Genomic DNA, 27,967 nt, shown 5'->3' with positions numbered 1-27,967 from the left:
CAGGTGAGGGCAATCATACATGAAGAGGGAAGTCCAGGAGCGGAGCATTGTGTACCTAGTGGGGCCTGTTACTACCATACACAGGGGACTGACACTCTCCTCCATATCTCCTCCTCCCGCCCAGAACTGACTGAGAGAACACGGAGCAGAGGATTTGAGACTCGCAGCGACACCTGCTGCTGGGGGCAGATATAACACGCGATCACTATCATAACGTATCACTGCTAATCCGTCCTCACAGTGCGGGCCCGCGGCGGCCATTGTTCTGTAGACTGCAAGCACGGCACTGGTATCACAGATTACATGTCACCGTTTACACCGAGTGACGCTACCAAGAGGGGCGGAGCCACGCACTCCTTCGGGCGCCATGTTGGAAGCTGGAGAGCGGCTGTAACGCCGCCGTGCTCTATAAGTACATCCGGGTCAGTGAGCCGGGCGGAGGTAATATCTGTGTGTGATAATGTTATTATTCTCCTCAGAGGGGGAGATATGAGGGCGGGTTATTATACAGTGCGGTATAACGGGGATCCACAGCGCCCCCTGTGTGTAATGTGGCGTTATTATCATTATTATATAGAGGAGAGGTCTGTATAGTGATATATAATGAGGGATAATCTCCCAGCACACACTGTGTATGTGATATTATTATATAGGGGGAGGGGTCTGTATAGTGATATATAATGAGGGATAATCTCCCAGCACACACTGTGTATGTGATATTATTATATAGGGGAGAGGTCTGTATAGTGATATATAATGAGGGATAAACTCCCAGCACACACTGTGTATGTGATATTATTATATAGGGGAGGGGTCTGTATAGTGATATATAATGAGGGATAATATCCCAGCGCACACTGTGTATGTGATATTATTATAAAGGGGAGAGGTCTGTATAGTGATATATAATGAGGGATAAGCCCCCAGCACACGCTGTGTATGTGATATTATATAGGGGGAGGAGTCTGTATAGTGATATATAATGAGAGATAATCTCCCAGCACACACTGTGTATGTGATATTATTATATATGGGGAGGGGTCTGTATAGTGATATATAATGAGGGATACGCTCCCAGCACACACTGTGTATGTGATATTATTATATAGGGGAGGAGTCTGTATAGTGATATATAATAAGGGTTAATTTCCCAGCACACACTGTGTATGTGATATTATTATATAGGGGGAGGGGTCTGTATAGTGATATATAATGAGGGATAATCTCCCAGCACACACTGTGTATGTGATATTATTATATATGGGGAGGGGTCTGTATAGTGATATATAATGAGGGATACGCTCCCAGCACACACTGTGTATGTGATATTATTATATAGGGGGAGGGGTCTGTATAGTGATATATAATGAGGGATAATCTCCCAGCGCACACTGTGTATGTGATATTATTATATAGGGGGAGGGGTCTGTATAGTGATATATAATGAGGGATAATCTCCCAGCACACACTGTGTATGTGATATTATTATATAGGGGGAGGGGGTCTGTATAGTGATATATAATGAGGGATAAGCCCCTAGCACACACTGTGTATGTGATATTATATAGGGGGAGGGGTCTGTATAGTGATATATAATGAGGTATAATCTCCCAGCACACACTGTGTATGTGATATTATTATATAGGGGGAGGGGGTCTGTATAGTGATATATAATGAGGGATAAGCTCCCAGCACACACTGTATGTGATATTATTATATAGGGGGAGGGATCTGTATAGTGATATATAATGAGGGATAAGCCCCCAGCACACACTGTGTATGTGATATTATTATATAGGGGGAGGGGTCTTTATAGTGATATATAATGAGGGATAAGCTCCCAGCACACACAGTGTATGTGATATTATTATATAGGGGAGGGGTCTGTATAGTGATATATAATGAGGGATAAGCTCCCAGCACACACAGTGTATGTGATATTATTATATAGGGGGAGGGGTCTGTATAGTGATATATAATGAGGGATAAGCTCCCAGCACACACACTGTATGTGATATTATTATATAGGGGGAGGGGGTCTGTATAGAGATATATAATGAGGGATAAGCCCCCAGCACACACTGTGTATGTTATATTATTATATAGGGGGAGAGGTCTGTATAGTGATATATAATGAGGAATAAGCTCCCAGCACACACAGTGTATGTGATATTATTATATAGGGGGAGGGGGTCTGTATAGTGATATATAATGAGGGATAAGCCCCAAGCACACACTGTGTATGTGATATTATTATATAGGGGAGGGGTCTGTATAGTGATATATAATAAGGAATAAGCTCCCAGCACACACTGTGTATGTGATATTATTATATAGGGGAGGGGTCTGTATAGTGATATATAATGAGGGATAAGCCCCCAGCACACACTGTGTATGTGATATTATTATATAGGGGGGAGGGGTCTGTATAGTGATATATAATGAGAGATAAGCTCCCAGCACACGCTGTGTATGTGATATTATTATATAGGGGGAGGGGTCTGTATAGTGATATATAATGAGGGATAAGCTCCCAGCACACACTGTGTATGTGATATTATATAGGGGGAGGGGTCCCTATAGTGATATATAATCAATGATAAGCCCCCATCGCACACTGTGTATGTGATATTATATAGGGGGAGGGGTCTGTATAGTGATATATAATGAGGGATAAGCTCCCAGCGCACACTGTGTATGTGATATTATTATATAGGGGGAGGGGTCTGTATATTGATATATAATGAGGGATAAGCTCCCAGCGCACACTGTGTATGTGATATTATTATATAGGGGGAGGGGTATGTATAGTGATATAATGAGGGATAAGCCCCCAGCGCACACTGTATGTGATATTATTATATAGGGGAGGGGGTCTGTATAGTGATATATAATGAGGGATAAGCTCCCAGGACACACACTGTGTATGTGATATTATTATATAGGGGGAGGGGTCTGTATAGTGATATATAATGAGGGATAATCTCCCAGCGCACACTGTGTATGTGATATTATTATATAGGGGGATGGGTCTGTATAGTGATATATCATGAGGGATAAGCTCCCAGCACACACACTGTGTATGTGATATTATTATATAGGGGGAGGGGTCTGTATAGTGATATATAATGAGGGATAAGCTCCCAGCACACACACTGTGTATGTGATATTATTATATAGGGGGAGGGGTCTGTATAGTGATATATCATGAGAGATAAGCTCCCAGCACACACACTGTGTATGTGATATTATTATATAGGGGGAGGGGTCTGTATAGTGATATATAATGAGGGATAAGCTCCCAGCACACACACTGTGTATGTGATATTATTATATAGGGGGAGGGGTCTGTATAGTGATATATCATGAGAGATAAGCCCCCAGCACACACTGTGTATGTGATATTATTATATAGGGGGAGGGGGCTGTATAGTGATATATAATGAGGGATAATCTCCCAGCACACACTGTGTATGTGATATTATTTAGGGGATTGGTCTGTATAGTGATATATAATGAGGGATAAGCTCCCAGCACACACTGTGTATGTGATATTATTATATAGGGGGAGTGGTCTGTATAGTGATATATAATGAGGGATAATCTCCCAGGACACTCTGTGTATGTGATATTATTATATAGGGGGAGGGGTCTGTATAGTGATATATAATGAGGGATAATCTCCTAGCGCACACTGTGTATGTGATATTATTATATAGGGGAGGGGTCTGTATAGTGATATATAATGAGGGATAATCTCCCAGCGCACACTGTGTATGTGATATTATTATATAGGGGGAGTGGTCTGTATAGTGATATATAATGAGGGATAATCTCCCAGGACACACTGTGTATGTGATATTATTATATAGGGGAGGGGTCTGTATAGTGATATATAATGAGGGATAAGCCCCCAGCACACACTGTGTATGTGATATTATTATATAGGGGGAGGGGTCTGTATAGTGATATATAATGAGGGATAATCTCCTAGCGCACACTGTGTATGTGATATTATTATATAGGGGAGGGGTCTGTATAGTGATATATAATGAGGGATAATCTCCCAGCGCACACTGTGTATGTGATATTATATAGGGGGAGGGGTCTGTATAGTGATATATAATGAGGGATAAGCCCCCAGCACACACTGTGTATGTGATATTATTATATAGGGGGAGGGGTCTGTATAGTGATATATAATGAAAGATAAGCCCCCAGCACACACTGTGTATGTGATATTATTATATAGGGGGAGGGGTCTGTATAGTGATATATAATGAGGGATAAGCCCCCAGCGCACACTGTGTATGTGATATTATTATATAGGGGAGGGGTCTGTATAGTGATATATAATGAGGGATAAGCCCCCAGCACACACTGTGTATGTGATATTATTATATAGGGGGAGGGGTCTGTATAGTGATATATAATGAGGGATAATCTCCTAGCGCACACTGTGTATGTGATATTATTATATAGGGGAGGGGTCTGTATAGTGATACATAATGAGGGATAATCTCCCAGCGCACACTGTGTATGTGATATTATATAGGGGGAGGGGTCTGTATAGTGATATATAATGAGGGATAAGCCCCCAGCACACACTGTGTATGTGATATTATTATATAGGGGGAGGGGTCTGTATAGTGATATATAATGAAAGATAAGCCCCCAGCACACACACTGTGTATGTGATATTATTTAGGGGATTGGTCTGTATAGTGATATATAATGAGGGATAAGCTCCCAGCACACACTGTGTATGTGATATTATTATATAGGGGAAGGGGTCTGTATACTGATATATAATGAGGGATAATCTCCCAGCGCACACTGTGTATGTGATATTATTATATAGGGGGAGGGGTCTGTATAGTGATATATAATGAGGGATAATCTCCCAGCGCACACTGTGTATGTGATATTATATAGGGGGAGGGGTCTGTATAGTGATATATAATGAGGGATAAGCCCCCAGCACACACTGTGTATGTGATATTATTATATAGGGGGAGGGGTCTGTATAGTGATATATAATGAAAGATAAGCCCCCAGCACACACACTGTGTATGTGATATTATTTAGGGGATTGGTCTGTATAGTGATATATAATGAGGGATAAGCTCCCAGCACACACTGTGTATGTGATATTATTATATAGGGGAAGGGGTCTGTATACTGATATATAATGAGGGATAATCTCCCAGCGCACACTGTGTATGTGATATTATTATATAGGGGAGGGGTCTGTATAGTGATATATAATGAGGGACAACCCTTAGATCAGGGGTGGCCGGACTTTTGGGACCTGGGATCTACTTTTTGTTCACTTACTTACCGGTGATGTACCGGCGGCAAATAACACCAATAATAATGCGCACATTTAAAAATAGCATTAAGAATGATGCCATCAAATAACCCCCTCTATGCAAATCCCCTCCTTTGCAGATCCCCCCCTTCTACTCCCCTGCATAGTAGCCTTCTGTACAATACCCTGGTCTGTGCAAACCCGCCACTTTGCAGATACCCCACCTTCCAGTTCCCTGCATCATAGCCCCCTGTACAATAATCCCCTCTGTGCAGATTCCTCCTAGTGTAAAAAAAAACCCTTTGTGAAGATACCACGCTCTGCGAAGATCCCCCCCTTTGCAGATCGTCCCTCCCCTTGTGAAAAAAACCCCATTTGCATAACTTACCTGACAAGTTGTCACGCTGCCTAGCTTCATGGCTCCCGCTTTTCACGCTGCATGGCCTCCCGCTTGCTGCTTCTCCTGTCGTCACCACCGCTGGCTGGATCTTACTGGATCAAACTAGCGCCCAGGCTCCTCACATTGTGGGTGATGTCATTATGTCACCCGCGTACCCGCACACTGCATCCCCGGGAACTGTGAAGAGAAGCAGCGGAGGCAGGCTCCTTACAGTTATATTCTGTTAAGTCTGTCACGATCTACCGGCGGATGCTCTGCGAGCTACCAGTAGATCGCGATCTACCTTTGGGCCACCTCTGCCTTAGATGTTGTGACAGTCTTTGGAGCTATTGTTATTCCATCGTAAATTGACTCACCTAGCTTTAACAGCATAGCTGTTGAGGCTTTGATTTTGTGAGCAGGTCGTCAGAGCAAGTAATTTATTCTGTGATTCATGATTCAAAGCTTTTACCTTGTGTGCTGTACAAAGAATGATGGCGTTGCTGGGGTTTTTTTTTTCAGCTGGCATAACTTCTGTCTTCTTGGATGTCAGGTTGCATTTTGCTCCTGTCAACAACCATGTTTTTACCTTTAGCAAACTGTCTGATAGTCGAGATATTCAGACCTTTCTTCAGAGTGTTTTAGACGTCCAACCACCTTAGTTACCTCCGCTGGCCACTTGTGACATCATTGTGTGTCCTGTATAAAGTGTATAGTGATACCTCCTGTCAGGTGTTACCCGAAGCCTTACCTTGTACATGATCGCATCTATATTATTATCATACTATTATTCTAAATATAGCTGACAATAATAGAAGTTACATTCATTTTATTTATATTTATAACAATTGGTCCCATGACACAGTTCTGTGCCCACACTATAACACTGTACACAAAGCTGTGTAGTGACTGCATCATGTTTTCTCCTCTGGCGTTAGTTCTTCACATGATCCGCTTCTCTCTGGCCACATGGTAACGCCAGTTCTGTCCTCCCTCCGTCCTCTCCCTGCCCGGCTGTACATGAGCCGCAGATAAACGTCATCAGTCACAGACGTTGGCATAAATTCGCTAGAGTTTGGCATTTACAGTGGTTTCTGGATATTTAGGAGTATGTTTTACAGTTTAATGGTTTCCACTTGCCTGGTGTTTCTCTAAATGTATAATATAGAGAAGAAAGGCTTATTATACACATACTTCCCCTGTCCTACCTGTAGCAGTTTCCTGTGTGTACTGGGTAGCAGATTGTATAAAGCACTTACCTCTCATACTGGGGTATATTTACTAACATTCGTAATTCTCCCGATTTGGTGGGAGAATAATCACGAATGACATCGAAAGTGTAAAACTGCAACTTTTTGAATTTGTTACGACTAATTTACTAAGCTGCCGTATTCTGCATTTTCGGGTTTTCCGATGTCGATGTCATTCGTTTTTTTAGGCAGTGTTTTACGTGAGTGACTTGTAAAACACTGCCGACTTTAATACAATGAATCTCGGCCGGATCTGAGAGATCCGTGCTGGGCTTCATTGTGCACTTTGTTTAAAAAATAAATAAAGTTTAAATGTTAAAAAAAAAATTGCGTGGGGTCCCCCCTCCTAAGGCAAACCAGCCTCGGGCTCTTTGAGCCGATCCTGGTTGCAGAAATATGGGAAAAAAATGGACAGGGGTTCCCCCATATTTAAGCAACCAGCATCGGGCTCTGCACCTGGTCCTGGTTCCAAAAATACGGGGGACAAAAAGCGTAGGGGTCCCCCGTATTTTTAAAACCAGCACCGGGCTCCACTAGCTGGACAGATAATGCCACAGCCGGGGGTCACTTTTATACCGTGCCCTGCGGCCGTGGCATCAAATATCCAACTAGTCACCACTGGCCGGGGTACCCTGGGGGAGTGGGGACCCCTTAAATCAAGGGGGTCCCCCCCAGCCACCCAAGGGCCAGGGGTGAAGCCCGAGGCTGTCCCCCCCATCCAATGGGCTGCGGATGGGGGGCTGATAGCCTTTTTGTAAAAGTGATTGATATTGTTTTTAGTAGCAGTACTACAAGGCCCAGCAAGCCTCCCCCGCATGCTGGTACTTGGAGAACCACAAGTACCAGCATGCGGCGGAAAAACGGGCCCGCTGGTACCTGTAGTACTACTACTAAAAAAATACCCAAAAAAAGACAATACACACACACCTTGAAAGTAAAGTTTTATTACATCCATCCACACAAACATACATACATACTTACCTTATGTTCACACGAGGGTCGGTCCTCTTCTCCAGTAGAATCCATGGGGTACCTGTTGAATAAATTATACTCACCAGATCCAGGGTACCAGGCTCCTCGGATAATCCTTTTGTAATCCACGTACTTGATTAAAAAAATAAAACGGATACCCGAGCCACGCACTGAAAGGGGACGCATGTTTTCACATGGGTCCCTGTGGCCGGAGGGACCCCAGCCACGAGGAGAATGGCCGCCTGCGGCACTGAAGGGGTTAACCCCTAGTGCCCGGCGCCATTCTACAGGACAATGGGCGCTTGGCGCCAGATTTGAAAATGTATTGGGCGCTAGGCGCCGGGTTGTATTAAATGTTTTACATGCTGTATTTTAACTGTGCCGTGGTCCCGGACCCCTCCGGAGACCACGGCAGGGAGGACAGCCCCCGGCGCGCTCAGCAGAGTGTGCACGCCGGGGGAGAGGAGGCAGCCGCTGACCGCCGGAGTCCGGGAGCTCCGCTCCCGGCAGCGGTCAGTGTAGCCCCGGGCGCACTGGAGTGTGCGCGCCGGGGAGAAGGGTGAGCGCTGCGGCTGGGAGCTCGGCTCCCGCTGCAGTGCTCTCTGTGAGAGCCGCCGCTGGGGGCCGGGAGCTCTGCTCCCGGCGCCTCAGCCCAGCACGGGTGGCCAGCCGCAGCAGCCGGGACGGACGTCCCGGGCTGCTAGCCGGCGAGGGGGGTGCGCTGCAGCCCGGCTCCCCGCCGGATGCTGCAGCGAGGCTACCAGACAGGCGCCGCTCATGGGGGACCGGGCTAGCCGGCTCCCTAGCGGCGTGGGTGATAGTAGGCTGCCCAGCAGGATGGTGAGCGCTGGGGTCCGGGAGCTACGCTCCCGGCGCCTCAGCGCTGAAACAAGCCAGGGTCACGGCGGCCGGGACAAGTGTCCCGGGCCGCCGGACTTCGGTACAGGGGGGTGCGCCGCTGCGTGCGGCGGGGCCACAAAAGTAGTGCCACACTGGGGGGACAGGGAGAGCCAGCTCCCTGGAACCCCAGAGGCAGGAAGGCAGGCTGGAGGATGGGGGAAGCCAGCCCCATACCTCCAGCACTGAGAGGGAGAGCCCTAGCAGCTAGGCTGCAGGGCTAGGGAAGGCACTGCAGTGCCTGAGTATGTAGAGTCTGTGCAGGGCACAGGCTCAGTGTATAGTTACAGGGAAATGTACAGTGTGATTTAAAATGTAATGTATTTAAAGAGAAATTGCACTTACTTGATTGTGTGTCCCAGGAGGGGGGAATCCATGGCTGTGCAGGCTGATGGATTCTCCCAGACCTTTTTCCCTAAAAACGGAATGCTTTCCCATCCAGCCTCACAGTTCCAATGGGCACAGGGAGAAAGAGAAGCAGCTTAGCTATAAAACAAGCTGAGTGGTTTCTTGGAGCTCCATGGAGATCAGCCGTAGTGGCCAGGAAACCTGGACCAGGGAGCCAGGCTGCCCAGCTCTGGAGCCCAAATCCAGGCTGCAGGCAGTGAGAGGGGTCCCGGCCAGGTTTCTGGAAGTCAGTTTAGGAGGGAAAACCTCCCCCCAGCCAGACTGAACGGCACCGTGGGAGTACCCTGCTCTCCCAGATGGGAGAGTCCAAGGAGACCGACCACTCCCCACTGTCCATAGGGACCAATGTTGGGTGTGCATGAGACCAGAGCATGCACAGCTCATGGGTAAACATTGATTGGTTGTACACCACAGGGCGGGCTTACCCCCTGTGGTAAGGGGTCGTGGAGAGGGATAAAAGAAGGGCAGTTGGCCCATAGGATTGTGTATTGTAACATCTTCTTCTGCTGAAACATCTTAATTGTATGCTGTTGCCCCTAGCAATAGGGAGGAGCCTTTTTAAAGGTTATTTGAGCAATAAACACCTTTGCCTCAAGAAGACTGCTTCATCTTGTGACCAACAGGGTTAGGCCAAACCTAGCCCCGTCCTCCGGCTGTCCAGGGAAGCACCTGACGTCTCCAAGCTCCGCCTTCCGCCAGCTACCGGTAGAGGCCTAGCAAGTGGCTAGTGGGGATTCGTCGATACCACACAGGTGTGGTAAAGCAGTGCGTCGGCACATACAGAGCAGAACCGTGGTTCCAAACGCCACGGCAGGTTAGGAGTTTGGTGGTGGCAGCAAGAACCCGCCCACAACGCAGTGGGTGGAGTCAGTAACAGGCGGTTACTGACGGTAAGCGGGAATCCCCTATGTGGTCAGGCCTCGTGCGGCTTGACCTTCCATTCTGTGCGCAGTCAACGGGACGCGGAAGCAGCGAGTGCTCCCGTACGGCACCGTCCTGTCACAGAAATTGGTGGCATAGTGGTGGGATAATCCCAGGCGGCTTTTCATCACCCGATTGGAGAAGCCGAGTTACTCAGGAGAGGAGTAACTGCAGCGCAGGAGAACACACAAGATGGCGGAATTCAGCGGAATGTCCAAGGAGGATCTGGAGATCGTATGCCAGGGGAAGGGTGTGGATATCCATTCCAACGCGTCCAGAAGCGTCATGAAGGCGGCGCTCAGGAGCGTGGAGGAGTCTCATCGGGCGGAGGTGGAAAGCACTGACGGCGTCAGCATCGCAGAGGACGGCCCAGCAGTGGACCTTCATGAGGAACCGGTGAGAACCACAAGCCCCTCCCTCTCTCACAGCAGCAATGTTTCCCAGCAATCCCTAGCAGGGCCAGGATCCCAACGTCCCAGGGGGGGCGGCCCGGATACCCTAGCAGATCGGCTAGCGGAATTGGGGGAAAGGGCAACGGAGCAAGAGCGCTTGATCATCATCCAGATGTGGCGTGATGAGCGGGCACCACAGGCCGTGGTACCCCGGGAGCCGTTGTCAGCTGTTGTACACAGATCAGGACGTATACAGTTTGCCAAGTTTGCAGACAGTGATGGGGACATTGATGGACATTTACAAGTTTTTGAAAGGACTTGCAAACTACACGATCTACCCAAGTCAGAGTGGGTGAGACACCTTGTGCCCACTCTGCATGGAGAGGCCTTGGAGGCCTATCGAGGAGTGGCGACGGAGGACTGTGGGAACTACGACGAAGTCAAGAAGGCCCTCCTCCAGCGATTCTTCATCACTCCCGAGTCTTACAGGAAGAAATTCAGAGACTTGCCTAAGAATCCTAGCAGCACCCATGAGCAGTTCGCCACCCAGCTGCGGCAGTACGTGGTGAAGTGGGTGAAGGATTCGGAAGCCACTACATGGGACGCACTGATCGACCTGATCTGCAGGGAGCAGTTCTACCGCAGGTGCGCCCAAGAAGTGAAGGAGTGGGTGCTAGATCGGGAGCCACCCAGCTTAAAAATGGCTGCCCAATTAGCCGACAAATATGTGGCAATTCGGCCACGGGGGCAGAAGCGCCCCGCCAGCAGCCAGCTCCAACAGACTGTACCACCAAGGGGACCACCCTCTTCAGCTCATCAACCCCAAAGACAAGCATCCTCCAACCCGGGTGCTCTTGGCCAGCAACCGCACCGCAGCGTCCCTGCAACTGATCAGAGATCATCGGTGCCACGACTGGAGAAGAAGTGCTACGGCTGTGGGAAAATCGGACATCTGAGGATGAACTGTCCTGCATCCCAAGCACCCCAGACTCGTGCCCCAAATCCGAGTGCTGGAGCCCGGATCGCTTGTTTGACGAGAGGAGATGAGCCTACAGAGACTGTTCCCCCTCCAGTCAGTCCGATGGAGTGTGGCGAGAGACAGGTGCACTCTGCGGAGAGAGTCACCTGCATGGCCAAACAGCCCCTACACAACATGTGGAGGCACCTGCAGCCAGTCCACGTGGGACCCCTGCAGGGAGAAGGCCTAAGAGACTCTGGGGCCTCAATCACTGTGGTGAGCCCCCACCTTATAGATCCTGCTGCAGTATTGCAGGGTCGCACTGCCACGGTCACCCTGGCAGAAGGAACAGAAAAAGCGGTTCCCATGGCAAGAGTCTACCTGGACTGGGGAGCTGGACCAGAGTTGCGAGAAGTTGCCATCATGGATGGTCTCCCAACTGATGTGGTCCTAGGAAATGATCTGGGTGGTGGGATCGTCACTACGTTTGTTGGCGCCATTTCCCGGAGTCAAGTTCCAAAACCACCGTTGACATCAGCTACTCCAGCACAGCCCAGCCCAGAGGAAAAGACTACAGCTGCTAGACAACTGCCAGCACAGCCAACCACAGCATCAACCAGCCCAGAGGAAAAGATTACAGCGGCTAGATCAGTACATCGACCCCGCATGCCTTTTGCCTCTGGTATGCCTACGTCCCCTAGCAACGCAGAGGATGTCTGTTCCAGCTCGTGTGATCCTGTGGGGGTGCCCAATGATGCTCCTGACCCAAGTGGTTTGCCAACTCCGGCGGTGAGTATGAGAAACCACACTGATTTTTCCATGACTGACCCCTACCAGACTGACCCTAGTAGTCCCCACCTAGATCCCCCTGTAGAGTGTCCCAATTTAGGAGAGATTGAGGGCCACAGGCAGGAGTTTAGGGAGGCTCAACTCTCTGACCCATCCCCAAAAGGCATGAGGCGCCACTCTGGCAGCGGCCTTGACAGGGTTGGGGCAGGAAGTTTGACCTGGCGGGAAGGGTTAAGATACAGGGTAGCCAGGAAAGTGGGAGGGGATAGACCAGATAGGGAATGTGTCCAACTGGTCCCCTCAGGGAACGTTCCTGCGCAACCGATGTCGGTTGCCAGCGAAACCCCTTTGGACAGCAACCCGGAGACAGACCGTACCCTGAAGTGCCTGACACAGAGCTTACCCTGGTCTGGAATGTCAGATGACGCCCAGACCAAATGTAAGGCTGGTGCCATGCGTTGGCAGCCGGGGCACTCCAGCGTTTGTGTTGTCTCTGGGCCTCTGCCCATAGGAGAACCCTTGCAGCAAGTTGCTGTGGACATAGCAGGTCCCCTGCCTGTGCACAGTAGATTGGGGAAGACATGCAGCCTCCCTGTAGTGGATGCCACACAGGATCCAGAGGCTGGTGGTCTGGCCGCCATCACTGTGGCACAGGTAGCGGACGAGGAGGAAAGAGTAGGCCTAGGTGACAGGGTAGGTTTCCCGAGTCATAGGTCGACAGAAGAGGATTGGAGGGCAGGTCTGACAGTTAGGGCAGACAGTTGCCAGATAGGTATGACGGAGGTGCAGTGCCTGGGGCACCATGTGGGAGGAGACAGGGGTAGGCCCAACCCAGAGGGGGTGGAGGCAACCAGAGGCTGTCCCCGACCCACATCACCCAGACCGGTACTGACCTTAGAACCTGTAAGGCCCTACGGACATGTTGTCATTGACTTTAGTCCTGTAGTGAACCCCTTGACAGAGATGGCTAGGAAGGGCATTCCCAAGTCAGTGGACTTTGCACCCGCTTGCGAGTTGGCATTCCAGTCATTGAAGGAGGCTCGGGTACCCGCTCCAGTGCTGATGGCGCACATTCTTGACCAGGACTGTGTGTTACGAACTATTGTGCCACTGCACGGACTGGGAGCAGTACCGAGCCAGAAAGAGCCATATGGGCAGGAGCACCCTGTGGCCTGTTTGAGCAGAAAACTGCTATTGTGGGAGGTGGGGTATGCCACAGTTGGGACACCGTGGGTGGCACTTGTTTGTAACCGGCCCCCCACCGTGGTGACTTACCACCTACCTGTTAGGTGGCTGCAACCGACCTTGGGGGAATTGGACAGACTTTTGTGGTGGAGCCTTGAACTTGGAATTCAGGTGGACTATTTGAACATTGTGCACCCACGAAGAGAGGCCCACTACACTATGGATGAACTGTCTAGGCCAGAGCCTGCACCCCCCAGGTAGCGTCCCCTTCACCCCAACGGACTGCGGGACCAGGACCCAAATCGTTGGGACATGGGTCCCTGGTTGACCCGCTTGAATGGGGGGGGGGGAGTGTGGCCGGAGGGACCCCAGCCACGAGGAGAATGGCCGCCTGCGGCACTGAAGGGGTTGACCCCTAGTGCCCGGCGCCATTCTACAGGACAATGGGCGCTTGGCGCCAGATTTGAAAATGTATTGGGCGCTAGGCGCCGGGTTGTATTAAATGTTTTACATGCTGTATTTTAACTGTGCCGTGGTCCCGGACCCCTCCGGAGACCACGGCAGGGAGGACAGCCCCCGGCGCGCTCAGCAGAGTGTGCACGCCGGGGGAGAGGAGGCAGCCGCTGACCGCCGGAGTCCGGGAGCTCCGCTCCCGGCAGCGGTCAGTGTAGCCCCGGGCGCACTGGAGTGTGCGCGCCGGGGAGAAGGGTGAGCGCTGCGGCTGGGAGCTCGGCTCCCGCTGCAGTGCTCTCTGTGAGAGCCGCCGCTGGGGGCCGGGAGCTCTGCTCCCGGCGCCTCAGCCCAGCACGGGTGGCCAGCCGCAGCAGCCGGGACGGACGTCCCGGGCTGCTAGCCGGCGAGGGGGGTGCGCTGCAGCCCGGCTCCCCGCCGGATGCTGCAGCGAGGCTACCAGACAGGCGCCGCTCATGGGGGACCGGGCTAGCCGGCTCCCTAGCGGCGTGGGTGATAGTAGGCTGCCCAGCAGGATGGTGAGCGCTGGGGTCCGGGAGCTACGCTCCCGGCGCCTCAGCGCTGAAACAAGCCAGGGTCACGGCGGCCGGGACAAGTGTCCCGGGCCGCCGGACTTCGGTACAGGGGGGTGCGCCGCTGCGTGCGGCGGGGCCACAAAAGTAGTGCCACACTGGGGGGACAGGGAGAGCCAGCTCCCTGGAACCCCAGAGGCAGGAAGGCAGGCTGGAGGATGGGGGAAGCCAGCCCCATACCTCCAGCACTGAGAGGGAGAGCCCTAGCAGCTAGGCTGCAGGGCTAGGGAAGGCACTGCAGTGCCTGAGTATGTAGAGTCTGTGCAGGGCACAGGCTCAGTGTATAGTTACAGGGAAATGTACAGTGTGATTTAAAATGTAATGTATTTAAAGAGAAATTGCACTTACTTGATTGTGTGTCCCAGGAGGGGGGAATCCATGGCTGTGCAGGCTGATGGATTCTCCCAGACCTTTTTCCCTAAAAACGGAATGCTTTCCCATCCAGCCTCACAGTTCCAATGGGCACAGGGAGAAAGAGAAGCAGCTTAGCTATAAAACAAGCTGAGTGGTTTCTTGGAGCTCCATGGAGATCAGCCGTAGTGGCCAGGAAACCTGGACCGGGGAGCCAGGCTGCCCAGCTCTGGAGCCCAAATCCAGGCTGCAGGCAGTGAGAGGGGTCCCGGGCAGGTTTCTGGAAGTCAGTTTAGGAGGGAAAACCTCCCCCCAGCCAGACTGAACGGCACCGTGGGAGTACCCTGCTCTCCCAGATGGGAGAGTCCAAGGAGACCGACCACTCCCCACTGTCCATAGGGACCAATGTTGGGTGTGCATGAGACCAGAGCATGCACAGCTCATGGGTAAACATTGATTGGTTGTACACCACAGGGCGGGCTTACCCCCTGTGGTAAGGGGTCGTGGAGAGGGATAAAAGAAGGGCAGTTGGCCCATAGGATTGTGTATTGTAACATCTTCTTCTGCTGAAACATCTTAATTGTATGCTGTTGCCCCTAGCAATAGGGAGGAGCCTTTTTAAAGGTTATTTGAGCAATAAACACCTTTGCCTCAAGAAGACTGCTTCATCTTGTGACCAACAGGGTTAGGCCAAACCTAGCCCCGTCCTCCGGCTGTCCAGGGAAGCACCTGACGTCTCCAAGCTCCGCCTTCCGCCAGCTACCGGTAGAGGCCAAGCAAGTGGCTAGTGGGGATTCGTCGACACCACACAGGTGTGGTAAAGCAGTGCGTCGGCACATACAGAGCAGAACCGTGGTTCCAAACGCCACGGCAGGTTAGGAGTTTGGTGGTGGCAGCAAGAACCCGCCCACAACGCAGTGGGTGGAGTCAGTAACAGGCGGTTACTGACGGTAAGCGGGAATCCCCTATGTGGTCAGGCCTCGTGCGGCTTGACCTTCCATTCTGTGCGCAGTCAACGGGACGCGGAAGCAGCGAGTGCTCCCGTACGGCACCGTCCTGTCACAGTCCCCTTTCCCCGAATGCCAGAAACCCACTCTGACTGATGTCTAAGTGGGTTTCTTCAGCCAATCAGGGAGCGCCACGTTGTAGCACCCTCCTGATCGGCTGTGTGCTCCTGTACTGTCTGACAGGCGGCACACGGCAGTGTTACAATGTAGCGCCTATGCGCTCCATTGTAACCAATGGTGGGAACTTTCTACTCAGCGGTTGACCGAAAGTGACCTCACCGCTGAGCAGAAAGTTCCCACCATTGGTTACAATGGAGCGCATAGGCGCTACATTGTAACACTGCCGTGTGCCGCCTGTCAGACAGTACAGGAGCACACAGCCGATCAGGAGGGTGCTACAACGTGGCGCTCCCTGATTGGCTGAAGAAACCCACTTAGACATCAGTCAGAGTGGGTTTCTGGCATTCGGGGAAAGGGGACCCATGTGAAAACATGGGTCCCCTTTCAGTGCATGGCTCGGGTATCCGTTTTATTTTTTTAATCAAGTACGTGGATTACAAAAGGATTATCCGAGGAGCCTGGTACCCTGGATCTGGTGAGTATAATTTATTCAACAGGTACCCCATGGATTCTACTGGAGAAGAGGACCGACCCTCGTGTGAACATAAGGTAAGTATGTATGTATGTTTGTGTGGATGGATGTAATAAAACTTTACTTTCAAGGTGTGTGTGTATTGTCTTTTTTTGGGTATTTTTTTAGTAGTAGTACTACAGGTACCAGCGGGCCCGTTTTTTCGCCGCATGCTGGTACTTGTGGTTCTCCAAGTACCAGCACGCGGGGGAGGCTTGCTGGGCCTTGTAGTACTGCTACTAAAAACAATATCAATCACTTTTACAAAAAGGCTATCAGCCCCCCATCCGCAGCCCATTGGATGGGGGGGACAGCCTCGGGCTTCACCCCTGGCCCTTGGGTGGCTGGGGGGGGGGACCCCTTGATTGAAGGGGTCCCCACTCCCCCAGGGTACCCCGGCCAGGGGTGACTAGTTGGATATTTGATGCCACGGCCGCAGGGCACGGTATAAAAGTGACCCCCGGCTGTGGCATTATCTGTCCAGCTAGTGGAGCCCGGTGCTGGTTTTAAAAATACGGGGGACCCCTACGCTTTTTGTCCCCCGTATTTTTGGAACCAGGACCAGGCGCAGAGCCCGATGCTGGTTGCTTAAATATGGGGGAACCCCTGTCCATTTTTTTCCCATATTTCTGCAACCAGGATCGGCTCAAAGAGCCCGAGGCTGGTTATGCTTAGGAGGGGGGACCCCACGCAATTTTTTTTCAAAAAATTAACACTTTCCCACCCCTTCCCACTGATATACATGCACGGATCTCATGGATCCGTGCATGCCTATCCAATCACGGCTCAAAAAAGCAGGTCTGTTTTTTTTTAGCACTTTTTTACGAGTTGTATTTTTTCACGGCAGTGTTTTTTTTTTTTTTGCTTTGCACTTCTTAGTAAATGACCGAGATTCATATCTAAACAGCCGCGTTTTGACCGATGGTGTATTCATTCGTATTTTTATTCTTGGACTTGCAAAAAAATACGAATGGCCTCATCACTGCCGTGATTTCTGCTTAGTAAATTCCTGAGATGACACTTTGAAGAAAAAACGGCATCTCGGACAAAATCGGGACCTTAGTAAATATACCCCACTGTCTCTCACATGTTGCCCATTCTGAGTCCTGTGTCTACTACAGGCTCCCTCTATAACTTAATCTCACTGTTTCCACAAATTCATTCAAAGCAGATTACACACCCATGGCCACCGGCTGTAGATAGAGGACTCAGAACATTGTGTTCTATGGAGATGTCAGGTGCAGCAGGAGAGTAAGTACATGGAGCGTCAGTCACCTATTTATTGCTGTCTTTCCCAATACACAGGACTACACGGCACTGATAGAGAGATCTGGTGAGTGTGTGACACCCAGGAGCCATCCCCATGTGTCAGGAGGATGGAGCAGGACCCAGAGCCTCATCCCGGTGCCTCCACCTCACTCCCTGATACATGAGAGAGACAGTGACCAGAAGATCCTGGAACTGACCAATCAGATCATTGAGCTGGTGACAGGAGAGGTGACTGCTGGGAAGGGGACGTTATACAGAGACACCGGGGGATGTGTCTGGGTGGTGACTGTGTCATTGTGTGTGTCAGGTTCCTATACAGTGTCAGGAGGAGATGGAGAAGTCAGAAGGACACCGGGATCTGTATGAGGATGTGAAGATGGAGAATCACTGGCCCCTCTCATCACTGGGTAAGTGGAGACTCAGTTACTGCAGTGGGGAGAGCAGATTTGGGGGTGACCTAGATACACATCATCTGATAGTCACATATATACAATGTCCTCAGTCACTGTGTCTCCTACAGATGGGTCCAGGAGCAGAAATACCTCAGAGACAGATCTCCACCATCTTCATTCACAGGATTGTATAGAGGAGAATCACACGATCCCACAGGACGATCAGGTAGGTGGGAGTTAGGGTCTTGCCAGATTTCCAAAGTGACTCTTCATCTGTAAGAAAGCTGCGTGCACCATACACTGTAATATCCTTCTGTTTCATATTAATGTATTATTAGATATATCTTAATTTAAAAAATAGAGCGCTCATAGGGCCTAATTCAAGGTTGATTGCAAAAGTAAAATCTTCCTGTTATGGGCAAAACCATGTGCAGTGCAGGTGGGGCAGATGTAACATGTGCAGAGAGAGTTAGATTTGGGTGGGGTGTGTTCAAACCGAAATCTAAATTGCAGTGTAAAATAAAGCAGCCAGTATTTACCCTGAGCTGCAGTGCTCAGATGACCATGGGAGAAGTTAACCCTCGGTAAGCTGCAGCATGGTAGGCCAGTGCTGTGCGCTGGGCACATTGGTAAGTAATATATTTTAAACTGTATGTGCATTGCTGAGCTGGGACTGCAGTGCTGTGTGGTATAAAGCCTGTTGCAGGGCACAGGATCAGTGTATATTTAAACATGTAAAAAGGTTTTAAATGTATTTAAAGTAAAAGTGCAATTACTTGTGTCCCTAGAGGAATCCAGAGCTCTGTGTGGGTGCTGGATTCCCCAGCCCCCTCCCAGGCAAACGGAATGCCTTCTGTTCCATCCTCCACCATGAATGTAGCACGGGAAGACTAAAAACGAAATGTTTTCATGGAGCTCCAAAGAGCTCCCACCCGGTGGGCAGGAAACCCTGCCGGGGGATCTTGTCTGCCCATCTTGGAGCTCAGGTTCAGGCTAGTGGTGGCAGGATTGGTTCCTGAGCAGATTCTGGAAGTATTTTTGGAAGAAACTTTTTTCCTCACTGTAGACATGACAGCACCAGGGTGTGACTAACACTGTGGGTGGGCTAAGGCACAGAAGAGTAACCGCTCCCCTACATCCATAGAGGACAATGTTAGATGTGCATGTGCCCAAGCCATGCACAGCACATGCACTTAAGGTGATTGGGTAAAGAGAACAGGGTGGAACTACGCCCTGTGGTATTGTGTATTGAAGTGAGATAAAAGGTGAGATTTAAACAGTGTGTCCCTTGTGTGACATCAAGAACGACTGAACTGCTGTAAACATCTTTTGTATGCTGCATCCCCCTGGCAATAGGGGAGGGTATTTTTTAAGACCTATTTTGAGCGAATAACTTACTTGCTTCAAGACAACTGCCTTCATCTTGCGACCACCAGGAATGCAACATTCTCCACCTGTCCTGGATTGAGCACAGCTTCTCCAGACTCTGCCTTCTGCCAGCTACCAATGCAGGGGCCTGGTCAGTGACTAGTGGGGGTCAGTCAGCGCAAACCAGGAGGTGTGGCAGCAGCGTTTCTATGCACACACAGTAGCATGTGGTTCCAGGTGCCACGTGGTAGGAGCCTGGTGGTAGCAGCGACATACCCACCCATTGCACAGTGGGTGGAGTCAGTAACAGGCGGTTACTGATGGTAAGAGGGAATCCCCCATTGGCCATGTCCCGTGTGATCCATATCCAATCTGTCTACTTAAGCGTGTTTTGCTGTATGTAGGCAGTTCTGTCAAACAGTTGAATCTGCTGTGTGGGTTCACAAACCTTAAATGAAATTAATTTAACCAATCATCTGGCGCAGGCAGCGAGGGCACATCCGGTCACAGTCACATTCTTAGAGCTTTTGGAGGGGTGACACTGACAGATGTCGCAGGATGATTGGACAAACTATTTTGAAACAATGAGATTTAGATTTAAGGGATGGGACCTATTGTATGCTATTCACTGACACTACATTATGACTGGACGATTGAGGAAGAGATTAATTAAATACTATTACTCGTCTAAATAATTGTGACTTGTGACAAGTAAGGATGATTGATTAAATTAATTTCATTTAAGGTTTGTGAACCCACATAGGTTCGACCCTTTGACAGAACTGTCTACATACAGTGAAGCGTGCGTCAGGGAGGAGAGGTGTTTGTGCTCAGATTTGGCACATCTTCCTACTCTAGTCTGCTAAAGTTCAACCCCTAGACAGAACTGTCAACATACAGTGAAACGTGCGTCAGGGAGGAGAGGTGTTTGTGCTCAGATTTGGCATAGCTGCCTACTCTAGTCTGCTAAAGTTCAACCCCTAGACAGAACTGTCAACATACAGTGAAACGTGCGTCAGGGAGGAGAGGTGTTTGTGCTCAGATTTGGCACATTCTCCTACTCCAGTCTGCTAAAGTTCAACCCCTAGACCGAACTGTCAACATACAGTGAAACGTGCGTCAGGGAGGAGAGGTGTTTGTGCTCAGATTTGGCACATTCTCCTACTCCAGTCTGCTAAAGTTCTTCTGACATTTCATTGCATTTATTGAATGCTACATGAGTGTTTGAAACACAGCAAGCAGCATTTACTGAGGGAAAGGGGAAAGTGAATTGTGCTCCAATTATTACAGATATTTAGATAGTGATCTATAGCTGTCACAGCACACCAGAACCAGCACCTTCTTACCGGGTCTGGTGGTGCTGGTTCTCCCTGGCGACTGTGGTACTGTGGTCAATAGTGCCAGTCTAGCTATCTGCACCCACTTCAGCCTCCTCACCGCCCGGTGTCAGTGGCACTGGCTGGCGCTTCCTCTCCCTCATTGCTGTGTGAGTTATTCCAGCTCTCCTCCCTGGCAGCAACAGGCGTTCCCATATTAACACGTGTGCCGCTCTGTTCAATTTTCAGGGATAGCTGCACCAAGTTTGACTATCCTTCCGATAAAAGGAACACTCTGGGCACTGTTTAAGTGCCAGAGTTTTAGACTCACTGCCTGTACTCCAGTGTCTGTTCTACTAGAACTCCCAGTGTACTCACTTGTGCTCTGATCCAGTCCATCTAACGATTCTCCTCTCCTGCTCCCTTGGTACTGCTTCTAGTTACTCTCTGGTTCCGAACTTGGCTTTTCTCTCACACGATTCTGCCTGTCCCCTGGTACCGCATCTGCCAGGAGCTCCGTCAAAAATTCTGGTTCATAGGCTTATATACAAACAGAAAGAGTATGCTACCGAATAGACTGCAGCTTCAGCTTACCATTCTATCCTAGCTTGCATCTAGAATCGAGAAAGTCGTATTATCTTATTTCAAAGCAGGCATGAAAGTAACCACTGCTCCGTCATATGTTACACTATGAGTGCTCTCATCTATTCTATGTACCTTGTGTAACCCGTTGTTGTGGGCCATAGAAGCTGCTATTGTGACTGTTATTGCTTGTGTATCTTGCCTACTACTGTGTTTATACACGATAGGGACCTACCCTGATTGTTATAACTATGCACTGGTAATGAATTACTAGTTTTATGATATATTTATTGTTTCTGGGGTAATTAGACTGACGTCCTGACTGCTATTAAAGTAGAATTTCAAGAGGAGGAAGAGACGTATGTGAGGGGTGATCGTCCGTGTAAAGAGGAGGAAGAGACGTATGTGAGGGGTGATCGTCAGTGTAAGGAGGAGGAAATCCCTACAGATATCAGCGCAGGTGAGTAATACACTAAATACAGAAGAACATTCTCTTACTCTTCATCCTCTGTACATACTAGAGAGAACAAAACCTATCTGCCCAGGGTTGTCAGATGTTATAAACTCCTATGATACCTCTGCACTCCCTACATCATCCCATTGTGTGCTGGTAGCTAATAGATCTGACCAGTCTCCTCTGCTGCATCTCAGGGGATGTCACTCAGATCATCCATGATCCCCCTTCTGTGTCATTATCTCCAGTCCCCTCTGCGTACTACACTTGTTATTACCTATTATCTTCCCTGTGTAATAGTCTATGAGTATGTGATATTCATTTACCTGTATATCTACACTATAATACTACAGCAATATACCAGATGATTCTCACCCGTGACATCACACACTCCATCCCAACACCCACCTTCCCGCACACACAGAACTGTGACCACACCCGTCATTGCACTACAGCGCCCCTCTAATCATCGGCTTATCTGTCTGTACCCAGGTCTGCCCTTATGCTTTCTTCCACTATGGGCTGCTGCCCATCTGTGCCCTGCTCCATTCTCCTACTCTGCCCTGATGCTCTCCTCATCTCTGTCCAGTGGTGTGTGTATTGTGCCATGCCAGGCTGCTAGTGTAGCCCATGTCTGCTCCAGTGTCTGTGTGTGAGGGCAGTGCCATGTTGGATAATGACACTGGCCTGTTAGGCTTCCTGTCCTGTGGTGCTGGCCGGGCAACATGTCTGAATTGTAACTCCCCAGACTCTGCATTTGGCCGGAGCTGTCCCATGTGACCATGTAGCCTGTCAGTCAGTGTGGCTGGTTGTATGTAATGTGCTTGCTGATGCTGTTGTATAATTGTAATTAACTTAGAATTTACACAACTGGACCTCTTGAACTGTCTCATCGTATTAACATTTTAGGTATAATAAAATAGGATGTGTATTTCCATATATTTATTTCCAGCAGATGGATGCAAACACGGAAATATCTTAGAGGGACAACTCCTTTTATCTACGCATTTTAAAATGGAAGAAAACGTTATGCAAGATGATCCTGGAGAAACCCCTATTATGCTAAATATATATTCAATACTTCCCAGTGCAGATAAATCATCTGATCCCTATAATCATGAGCAATGTTCCCCTGATAACATAGACAGTGCTGCGCATAGTACAGCTCATATCAACGACAAAATGTTTCCATGTTCTGATGGTGGGAAATGTTTTCCCGCTAAATCATCTTTTCATAAATATCCGAGAACTTGCATAGGCAAGAAACCATTTCCATGTTCTGAGTGTGGAAGATGCTTTAAACACAAATCATCTCTTGCTGAACATCAGAGAACTCACACAGGTGGGAGTCACTTTCCATGTTCCGAATGTGGGAAAGAGTTCGCAGCTAAATCATCTCTCCTTGAGCATCAGAGATCTCACTCCGGGGATAATCTCTTTCTATGTTCTGTGTGTGGGAAAAAGTTTGCAGCTAAGTCATCTCTCCTCGAGCATCAGAGGTCTCACACAGGTGAGAAACTCTTTCCATGTTCCGAGTGTGGGAAAGGGTTTACAAAAAAGTCAAAACTTATTAGACATCAGAGAACGCACACAGGTGAAAAACCATTTTCATGTTCTGAGTGTGGGAAATGTTTTACCAACAAATCACAACTTCGTATACATCATAGAACGCACACAGGTGAGAAACCATATCCATGTCCTGTGTGTGGAGAATGTTTTGCATATAAAGCGCAGGTTACTGTGCATCAGAGAACTCACACAGGTGAGAAACCATTTCCATGCTCTGAGTGTGGGAAGTGGTTCACAAAAAAATCGAAACTTACTGTTCATCAGAGAACTCACACAGGTGAGAAGCCATTTCCGTGTCCTGAGTGTGGGAAATGTTTTACATACAAATCAAGTCTTATGAGACATCAGACAAGTCTTGTTAAACATAACAAAACTAAGATAACTGAAAAACTCTTTCCATGTTCTGAATGTGGGAAATGTTTTACAAGCAAAGGACAATTTAATGTACATCAGAGAACTCACACAGGCGAGAAACCATTTCCATGTTCTGAGTGTGGTAAATGTTTTATTTACAAGGGAAAACTTCTTATACATCAGAGAACTCACACAGGTGAGAAACCATTTCTATGTTCTCAGTGTGGGAAATGTTTTACAAACAAAGCGCAACTTATTGTACATCAGAGAACTCACACAGGCGAGAAACCATTTCCGTGTTCTGAGTGTGGAAAATGTTTTATCTACAAGGGACAACTTATTATACATCAGAGAACGCATACAGGTGAGAAACCATTTCCGTGTTCTCAGTGTGAGAAATGTTTTACAAACAGTGCACAACTTATTGTGCATCAGAAAATGCACACCGGTGAGAAACTCTACCAATGTTCTGAGTGTGGGAAATGTTTTACATATAAGGGACAACTTCTTATACATGAGAGAACTCACACAGGTGAGAGGCCATTTCCGTGCTCTGAGTGTGGGAAATGGTTTACAGCTAAGTCCTCTCTAGTTGAGCATCAGAGGAAGCACACGGGTGAGAAACCGTTTCCATGTTCTGAGTGTGGGAAACTGTTCATACAGCAATCAATACTTATTCGACATCAGAGAACTCACACAGGAGAGAAACCATATTCATGTTCCGAGTGTGGGAAATGTTTTACAATGAAAACACATCTTGTTGTGCATCAGAGAACTCACACAGGCGAGAAACCATTTTCTTGTTCTAAATGTGGGAGATGGTTTACACACAAATCAAGTCTTGTGAGACATCAGGGAACTCACACGGGTTAGAAATCATTTCCGTGCTCTGAATGTAAGAAATGGTTTACAAACCAGTAAGATCTTGTTCAGCAACAGAAACATCACTCAGAGCAAAAGCAGTTGGACACAAAACGTGGTGGCTGCAGATAATATTATTAGTGCAGTTTAATATTGTTTATAAAAATTGTCCATTTGACATCTTTGACTGATGGAAATCAGTTATGGTATAATCCTGGTAAAAGGCAATAATGTGGAACAGGGGACTCTATTACAGGATGTAAGTACATGTTCTCTAATTGAAGCTCTGAGATGGGTCATATAATGGGTTCTGTAATCTGTAATACCCCTTTCAGATCACAATGTCGGGTCCCACCCCGGGAATTGGAAACGGGTCTTTCCCGGGTGGGATCTGGCATTGGACCTTTCACACTGCGTCCCTGACCTGGCAATATGCCGGGTCAGGTTGCCATAGCAGCAGGGGGCAGAGCCAGCATAGAGGCCTGAGGCGGCGCTAGGAGATGAGCTCATCTCCGCGCTGCCTCTCCCTATGCAGTGAGCAGATCGCATCGACCCGGCAACCCCTTCACACTGCACCTGACCCAGTATTCAACCCGAGAATAACCCTTCTTTATTCCCAGGTTGAATTACCGGGTCAGGCAACCTGGGAATTCTCCATGACCCCTTTCACACCGCACAGCGACCTGCGTCGACCCGGCAATAAACCAGGTCGATACCGCGTTATTTGTGCGGTGTGAAAGGGGTATGGCTCACTGGGGATAAATTACAATGAATAAAAAAAAAACGCGTTGCTACAATGAAAATGCAGAGTTGTGATTGGCTATTTGTTCAAATGATCTCATTGTTGCCTCATCACTTAAAATGGACTGAAATTTTACGCATCCACTGAAGCGGGGAGGTCAGGCCTCAGCCTATACCTTTATATGTGATGCTTTTTGTACCTTTCAGTAGTCTGATTCAGAGTTAGGAGCAGTTTGCACCTGGGCAAAACAAGAGATGAGCGGTTTGGGTTTGACTCTACTTCCTGCCAAGTATAAGGACATTTTTCTTAATTGATATCTGATGGCTCCTTTCATTTTCTTGGAAATATTGGGGGTCATTTCGAGTTGATCGTAGCTGTCATTCTGCATGTCAGCGCCGGGTGTAGTATGGTATGCCGGCGACCAGCATACCAGCGCCGGGAGCCCGACCGCCGGCATACCGACAGTGTGGCGAGCGCAAAGGAGCCCCTTGCAGGCTCGCCGCGCTCGCCACGCTGCGGGCATGGTGGCGCGCTATGCGCGCCGCGCTATTTATTCTCCCTCCAGGGGGGTTGTGGACCCCCACGAGGGAGAATAGCTGTCGGTATGCCAGGTGTCGGGATCCCGGCGCCGGGATCCCGACATTCAGCATACTGAAGACCACCCGTCAGTTGACTTTGCACTTCAAGAGTAGCTCCCGACCAGCACAGCTTTAGCATGCTGGCCGGGAGCTACTCATCGCTCCCCGTCCTGCAGTGGCTGCGTGTGATGTCAAGCAGACGCTGCGGCCCGCCCCCCGTTCGGTCCGGCCACACCTGCGTTGGCCGGACCGCTCCCATGAAACGGCGGCTAAATGCCGGCGTTCCGCCCCCTCCCGCCCAGCGGTCGCCTCTGCCTGTCAATCAGGCAGAGGCGATCGCAACCCTGCTACGGCCTTCGGCCTTCTGGCATGCACCGGCGCACTACGGCGCATGCGCAGTAGAGACCCGTTTGCTCGGCTGCAACAAACAGCGAGCAAACGGGTCAGAATGACCCCCATTAAGTGGTGGGAAGAGACTGTGGGACTGAAGAGTCAGTCTTATCTTAAACTATGTAAATGCATCAGATGCACAATATTCAAGTGAGGGGATTTGTACGGGAGATCCTATGTTTGCTGTATGTGATTAAAAAGTAGTTGGACCTAAAAATTTAATCAGTGTCTTTAAAGCTAAAGTCATTGCACCCAGCTGTGGGTTATACATCTGTGTATCACACAGCGGCGTGCGGCAACTGCACTGTGTAACTACAGCCATGGCGTATGGCGTGTAGAATGGTTCCTCTAACAACTACAGTGTAACAGTCATGGCAGCCATCTTGTGGGCAGGGCCGACATGAGAATGCAGCCAATCCGCTCATGAGCAACCAGTGATATCACTGAGGAATTTCTTAAGTCAATTCTAAAGACTTTCCCCATAATGGCGGCATGTACTCTGGGCTGGTGACACTTTTAAGATACAAGTAATGCATTATTACGTCTGTCGCTCGTTACATGCATGGATATCCCTCTTATGTTGTGTACTTGTGTAGTTTTCTCAGTGACTAATAGAATATGTTCTACGTTCAGTTTGAATTTATTTTTATCTATACTTTTTATTCTTTGTATAGAGAATAAGTAGCTGATGTGACAGTACAGGACATACAGGGGCATGACATGTATTTATGTGGTTAGTACGAAAGTCAGGTAATAAAGTCTCCCATTACCGTCCAAGATGGCTTCCTGTGGTTTTTATCCTGTATATAATGTATGGAGAGCAGAGAGTGTGGGGACCCCTGCGTACAGTGTTGGGAATATAGGGTCTATTACTTTACTACTCCCTGTAGTGGTCTGATAACAGATTCCCATGTAGTGTCATGTCCTGTAATCCTATATTGTCACACATATGCTGCCGTCTACCCTCTGACGCTAATCTCTTTGAAGCTGTTCCTCTAACAAGGTAAAGTTTAGGTTGGCATTACACCCAAGGGGGAGGCTGATGCCGGGCCCTATTGTCTCTGGTAACCACAAAATTGTTATGGAAGTACTTCTGGCATCACTGGGGATTTAGGTAACATAGGACGGCACCCTGGATGAGTTATACATCAGATTGTTTTCCAAGCATAGTGACAGTGTTGTGGGCTCAGCACAGCCCTTTCTCAAGTCACTATACTGAAACAAGAATGTGCATTTTTGGTCCATAGTGCAATACTATGGTTTTTCCTGAATATTTATCCTTTCTGCACCAGCACATGCAAGGATTACTGCACATATGATGTTGCAGGATTGCTGGAACAGTGTGAGAGATTCTGTACTGGAGTAGCTGTAGGCCTGCTGAAGCATAGTGAGAGTTAATGCCTAGGTGCAGGAGCAGTGTGAGATACTGCACTTAATAAACTGCAGGTTTGCTGCAGCAGTACACAGGCGGTGGGTGATGCGGGACTGCAGGAGCAGTGCGAGACTGTGCAGTAGAGATGCTGCAACCAAGACACTGGGACATCCACAAGAAGAATCTAAGAAAAGACCAATGCAACTGAAGGACTTGAATGCGAGGT

At 49.0% G+C, this 27,967-nt stretch overlaps 1 protein-coding gene across 2 annotated transcripts; it reads left to right on the top strand.

Annotated features, from left to right (window-relative positions):
• Nucleotide 1: 1 nt before the first annotated feature.
• LOC134980088 (oocyte zinc finger protein XlCOF6-like) lies at nt 2–27,146 on the top strand. Of its 2 annotated transcripts, none has more exons than XM_063946738.1 (6): nt 2–441; nt 17,800–17,991; nt 18,071–18,170; nt 18,284–18,381; nt 21,731–21,881; nt 22,831–27,146. In XM_063946738.1, exons 1-6 carry the CDS (start codon nt 304–306, stop codon nt 24,669–24,671), a joined length of 2,520 nt encoding a protein of 839 aa, XP_063802808.1. In that variant the 5' UTR covers nt 2–303; the 3' UTR covers nt 24,672–27,146. The 2 variants fall into 2 exon arrangements, with proteins under 2 accessions (XP_063802808.1, XP_063802807.1); XM_063946737.1 differs by having other exon boundaries at nt 22,828–27,146.
• Nucleotides 27,147–27,967: the final 821 nt, after the last annotated feature.

The sequence above is a fragment of the Pseudophryne corroboree genome, chromosome 12 (assembly GCF_028390025.1).
Source record: "Pseudophryne corroboree isolate aPseCor3 chromosome 12, aPseCor3.hap2, whole genome shotgun sequence".
In the NCBI taxonomy this organism is placed as follows: Eukaryota; Metazoa; Chordata; class Amphibia; order Anura; family Myobatrachidae; genus Pseudophryne; species Pseudophryne corroboree.
This window is presented reverse-complemented; position numbering and strand designations above follow the sequence as displayed.